Source organism: Paroedura picta, chromosome 12, assembly GCF_049243985.1.
Source record: "Paroedura picta isolate Pp20150507F chromosome 12, Ppicta_v3.0, whole genome shotgun sequence".
In the NCBI taxonomy this organism is placed as follows: Eukaryota; Metazoa; Chordata; class Lepidosauria; order Squamata; family Gekkonidae; genus Paroedura; species Paroedura picta.
In genome coordinates, this window is record NC_135380.1 from 9,797,680 (window position 1) to 9,803,679 (window position 6,000).

General features: G+C 44.5%; 1 protein-coding gene across 2 annotated transcripts in view; it reads right to left on the reverse strand.

Annotated features, from left to right (window-relative positions):
• The window catches only part of FLI1 (Fli-1 proto-oncogene, ETS transcription factor), a 97,181-nt gene extending 91,181 nt beyond the window's left edge, over window positions 1-6,000 (reverse strand). The window contains exons 1-2 of one of the 2 annotated variants that reach the window (XM_077305291.1): window positions 5,678-6,000; window positions 2,455-2,562 (exon numbers count right to left, since the gene is read on the reverse strand). In XM_077305291.1, coding sequence (XP_077161406.1) covers window positions 2,455-2,520 — 66 coding nt within the window. In that variant the 5' untranslated portion in view covers window positions 2,521-2,562; window positions 5,678-6,000. The remainder of the gene's footprint in view (window positions 1-2,454; window positions 2,563-5,677) is intronic. The other variant, XM_077305293.1, reaches the window with a different exon arrangement.

A 6,000-nucleotide genomic window follows, 5' to 3' on the forward strand; every position in this document is an offset into this window, starting at 1 on the left:
GATGGCCCTGTTAGGCCCCAAGACGCAAGCTCCTTGAGAGAAGGACCCCCCTTTCATTACTCGGCAAAAGCTCTCTTGAAGTTGACACAGCTCTAAAGGTGGGGAAATCTAAAAACAAAAACAGTCTACATGTCAGGCCCCAGCTGCCAAGGAAAACAGAAAAGGCTTACACTATGGCTGGAAAATATTCTGTCCGAGGCCTCAGCAAATGGAGCAGGGGAGCAAAGCCAAACATGCAAGGTATCCATTAAGAAAAATTGCTCTGTGCGTCCTTTGCCATTTGAACGTGCCACATGGGCAGCGTTGGTACGATGCCGGTCTTAGCCAGTCTATGTAGGCAGGATGGGCCAAAGAAAAGATGCAAGAATCTTCTAAGGGATCAGCTTGGAAGACTTGTCTAAGGTGCCCAACCAGCTGCTTGGGTTAAGTCAAAGTCCCCAACTTTTCAGCCAAGCAGCAGCTACTGCAGAGTTTGCCCTGGAAGGGGACATCCAAACACTGATTCTGGCATTAAGTGCTTCTGCTGGTAGTACCCAAAAGAAAAAGGGTTTTCTACCCCACCAGCCGGCTCAAGGTTGACTCAGCCTTCCATCCTTCCGAGGTCGGTAAAATGAATACCCAGCTTGCTGCTGGGGGGTAAACGGTAATGACTGGGGAAGGCACTGGCAAACCACCCCGTATTGAGTCTGCCATGAAAACGCTGGAGGGCGTCACCCCAAGGGTCAGACATGACTCAGCGCTTGCACAGGGGATACCTTTACCTTTACCTTTTTACCCCAACTTTCTCTACCCTAAGGAGTCCTAGAGTGGCTTACGTTTCCCTTCCCTTCCTCTCCCCACAACAGATGCCCTGTGAGGGAGGTTAGGCTGAGAAACTTGTGAGGAAACTGTGACTGGCCCAAAGTCACCCAACAGCTACATGGGGAGGAGTGCAGAATGAAACCCCATTCTCCAGATTCATTCTTAACTCCTATACAATGCTACTCAGGAAGCCTCCATGATTATACTGGCAAGATGCTCTGAATAAGGAACTGGGAAACCAATTTCAGCCTCTTCTTCCCCAATGATATGGGTGGCTGAGCCAGGAGCCAACTTGGTGTAGTTAGGAGTGCGGACTAATCTGGTGAGCTGGGTTTGATTCTGTGCTCCCCCACATTCAGCCAGTTGGGTGACCTTGGGCTTGTTACAGCCAAAGCTGTTCTGACTGAGCAGTAATATCAGGGCTCTCTCAGCCTCACCTGCCTCACAGGGTGTCTGTTGTGGGGAGAGGAAAGAGAAGGAGAATGTAAGCCGCTTTGAGACTCCTTCGGGTAGAGAAAAGTGGCATATAAGAACCAACTCTTCTTCTTCCTCCTCTTAAGGATTTGTGTGGCCCATAGCACCAGACCCAGTTTAAGGATTTGTAGGGCCCTAGCAGAATACAATTGCAGTGGGAGTAGTCAGACTGGGAGCGAAGGGGCTCTCCTCAGTGGAAAGGGGTGGCACTCCAAGTCCCCTTAAAAAGGGAAATGGGGGAGGGAAAGAGAGGCTATGACCTTACTCTATGGGGGGAAGGCATTGAGGGGCACCTAGCCCGTGGAAGCACAGGGCCTGTAGCCCGTACTCCATGTGCTCCATGGATAAACTGGCCCTGGGCTGGATGGAGGTTACAGTGTCTGTAAGCATGGAAATGTTATATTTCCCTCTAGAAGTTGTTGGCCTTGCAGATATCATAATTATGGGCATTTTGCTAGGAAATTAAGTGAAATTCAGAAAAGAAAGCTCTGCGGACAACAGGAAAACTTGTTATTATAATATGGCAAAGGGAAAGGCTGAAAAGCAGAATGAGAGGCAACAGACATTCAGGAAATTGTTGATTCCCAATGAGATGCTGTTGAGGGAAGCACACAAACCTTCATCAGATATGGAGACCACTGGTGCATAGTATAGAATCATAGAATAATAGAGTCGGAAGGGACCTCATGGGTCATCTAGTCCAACCCCCTGCACTATGCAGATCACTGCATAGCACTGACTTATTCCCTCCAACCACACAAACTTGTACGCAGTGAGTAAAAAGGATCACATTATTGATCCTGGTTAGAATTAGAAACCACATGATGTCTACATCAGGGGTAGTCAACCTGTGGTCCTCCAGATGTCCATGGACTACAATTCTCATGAGCCCCTGCCAGTGTTTGCTGGCAGGAGCTCATGGGAATTGTAGTCCATGGACATCTGGAGGACCACAAGTTGACTACCCCTGGTCTACATCATATCTACAGGGAAACCTCTACAGTTCCATTTAACTAATGCATTGCACACACAGAACATGACGGACAGTAGCTAGTTGACGATTCCCTTGAAGACATCCCCACATGCAACTCAGTTTATGCCTCTGCGCATCAACTCACATCTTTAAACAGAGAGTACAGAGTTTTGGAACACGGGAGGATTGTAAATGTTTGACATTACCTGTTTAAAGATGCTGTCAAGTCTTACCTTGACGTAAGACGAAGTATCTGGTACCGTCTGAAACATCCTTATTCGGAAACAGATGTTTGAAAAAGCCTCCGAGTTGGCCTGGAATAGAGATTGGCAAGCATGAAGTCCGTCACCCCCCAAAAGGGCTTATTTTTTGTAACAGAAGCAATCAAATGTTTTCAGACCATTCAGAAGAACTGTCTTAATGGGGAAAAGAATGCTGGCTTGTTTTGTGGTTTCCAGGCTTTTGGAAAGATTAGGGAAGAGAGCAGCTGTGGGATGACTTATCAGAGAAAGAACGTAATTTTTATTTCATATATGATAAACTGTATTTCTGCCTTTAGGATTAATAGTGGGGAAAGTATCACTCCTTTAAGCTAAGACTGCCTAACCTGAACATTTGCTTTCAGGATTCACTTTGTAAAATAGGATATGAATTGTATTAAATTCTATTCTTGTTGTTTTTTTTAAACTCATATCGCTCATGGCTCTCCTTACTAGGGCTTGGTTTCATGAAAAATATTTGTCCTCAACAAACTTGTAGATTCTATACAGGCTGCTGGAGCAAAAAAATATGAAAAGAACAAAGAAATTGAACGCCAGCTCTTTTTTCAAGGGTGTCATAGATAAGTCGTCTCTCTCACTTAGACACGTTTTATGAAATTACCATCTCACCATTCAAAGTTTTAACAAACAGAGAAGACATCCACAACTCCAGGCAGGGGTTCACTCTCAACTATTTGCTCACTGATTAAGTATGCATACACCTATACACACACACACACACAACACACACACACACAGCCATTATCAATAGATGTCAACATTGTGGCCTACAGCCAGTCCAAACAGAGCACTTTCAAGACCTTGTTGATTTCAGTTAGTGAAATAGGTGCTTAAATCTTGCCCATTAAAACAAATAAATCAAAGGGGACTGAGCATGTTCACCTTTGGGCTGAATCATGCCCTCTGGCGATCCTTACTGACTATGGGCATGCAAATGGAAAGAGCTGTAATCCGACATCAGAAATTAACAACCACAGTGCTTTGTCTCGGCCACACACCACCTTTCAGGCTTTGTTGGCCAGTCTTCTGTATGACTGCAAGCCATCCTCAAGTATGTGCATCAGGGCTCTTGGCCCCAGCACCCAGATACGGACAGTATCAGGTTCTTCCAATCTGTAGAAAAAAGTTGTCAACAGCAGCACTGACTCATGCAAAATTCAGGGAAAACAGAAACAACCCCCCCTGCAAGACTTTGTACTGGGGCCAACCCAAATGACACCAGCCACTGTGGAAGCTTAAAAGTTCTCTGGAACTCTTCATCTGGCCTGTCCAATGGAGAGTTCTGATGAACTCAACAATTTTTTCGCCATGTTTTGCATCCTTTGGGCTGCCCCAATAAAAAAGTATCACAGGGGGTTCATTTTTTTAAATTCCAGTTTGCTCAGGGGGATGCTCCCCAGAAGTCATGGTTCCTGCTGAGCTCTTTTGGGTGAGTGCAGATTCAACCCTGGCAGAGATGCTGCTAGCATCATTATGACCACCCAAAACCTCTGTTTGGTTATGACTGGGACCCCAAAACCTGAATGTCCCTCTTGACTGCCCTACAGATAGGTTTCTAAAAGCAATTGCACGCAGATCGGGGCAGAGAGCTCAGTGAACTTAGTAGGGCTTACTTTTGAGTAGGTGAGTTAGAGTGCCAGACGCAGAGAAGAGCTCAGGGATAAGGCAGAAATGTAAATCTTAGTTGAAATGGATAATGACACAAAATGGATTGGATCATATTTAAGCGTAGTGCTATTTTTTAAAAAAAGTGGGGAAGAAAGCCCTCCTGGTTTTAATAGAATTTATATCCAAGCAATTTCTTTAAAACTAGGGTGTTGGACTACGAAACATCCCTGAGGAGAAATTAATAGTTTGGAAATGCTGTCTCTGATTATTTATGATTAGAATGAGCCACCTCACACACATTATGGTCTAAGCCAGAAGAGCTGAACTGATTCTTAAAACACACACACACTGCAGAAACCATGGGACTTTGTTCATTCATACCTTTCAGGTTGTAAATGCTATGAGAGTTCTTTGATTCCTGAAGACATGAAGGATCTTTGCTTCAGATTTAGATGTTTGGAAATCCATACAATATTTATTTTTAATAGCCAATCCAAACAGATTTGCATGGAGATGGACGATTTATACAGCCCAAAGTTTCATGATTACTCTCTCCCCCCCCCACACGCACACAGTTAACCAAAATAAGATCCATCTTTGAAATAATATAGCTGAACTTCAGCAATTTATCTGGAGAAGTGTGCATGCACATGAAAGCTCGTACCTTGAATAAAACTTTGTGGGTCTTCAAGGTGCCCCTGGACTCAAATTTTGTTCTGCTGCTTTAGATCAAGGTGGCGACCCACCTGAATCTGCAATTTATGCTGAAGCTTCATACCGCCAGTTTCCTCATTAACTTCAGGCAATGAGAGCAATTCTAAGCGGGTATACTCAGGAGTAAGTCTTGTTATTTCAGTGGGGCTTACTCCCAGGAAAACATCCGTAGAAGTGCACTCAAGCTCCTGTGCAAACCTCACTGAATGTCAGAGGAGCAGATGAGACCACAGCCTATGTCTTCATTCATGAGAACTTCTCAACTTCTCTCTTGTCCATTTTAGCAGAGAACTTCTGGCTGGATCATGTCCCGGGCCTCTGTCTCCATTCTTCAAACCCACATCCAAAGTTTTATACGCTTGATCTTATTTCTGACACAACAAAAAACTTTCCTGTGTTTTCCCAAATTCTTTGAAGCTGAACTTTCCCCTAAAAACATCTGCTGCTCCCCCCCAAAAAAATATTTATTTGCATCTTACAGATTTTATTGCTTTTAAAAATAATATCCAACTAGCTTGAAAGAACAAAACTATCTTATCCTAGGTTTTCTGCTTCCGACACAGACCTGTAACTTTTGAACTTTCATCAAAAGGGGAAAAACACATCTTGAATTTGAGAGACAGAGTTTTTAAGGACAGGATGGGTTTTAACATGGTCACTTCCCCCCTCTGAAGGGACATTCCCATGCCTTATATAAGGTGCTAGCATGAACTGAACAACCCTTTCACCCCAAATGTTTCTTCCTTCCACCCCTGCAGCTCCTTTTAAAAATATGTATTTATTTCGCTCGTAATTTGTTAGTGCTGATAACTTGAAAAAAACTCACCTTTTGATGTACGCGCTCTCTGTGTGTTTTTCTCCGTAACCAACTGGAAGACTAAGTTGTAAAAATCCAGAACGGTGAGGACACTGAGAAAGGCCCCAGCAATTTGGTGTTACAACATAACTCTCTTTGGCTACGTAGCGCGATGTCTGCAAAAGGGAGAGTAACCCGGCAGTTGCATTCAAACCGGCCAAGAAACGAGGAAAAGTTTCTCTTTCTTCCCAGACAGACGGCATCAGCTCTGGCGTATCCTCAGGGGGGTCTCTGCAATGCTCTCCATCCAACGGGCTCCTTCCACCCCCCCTTTCCTTCCACCAGCCTCTCTC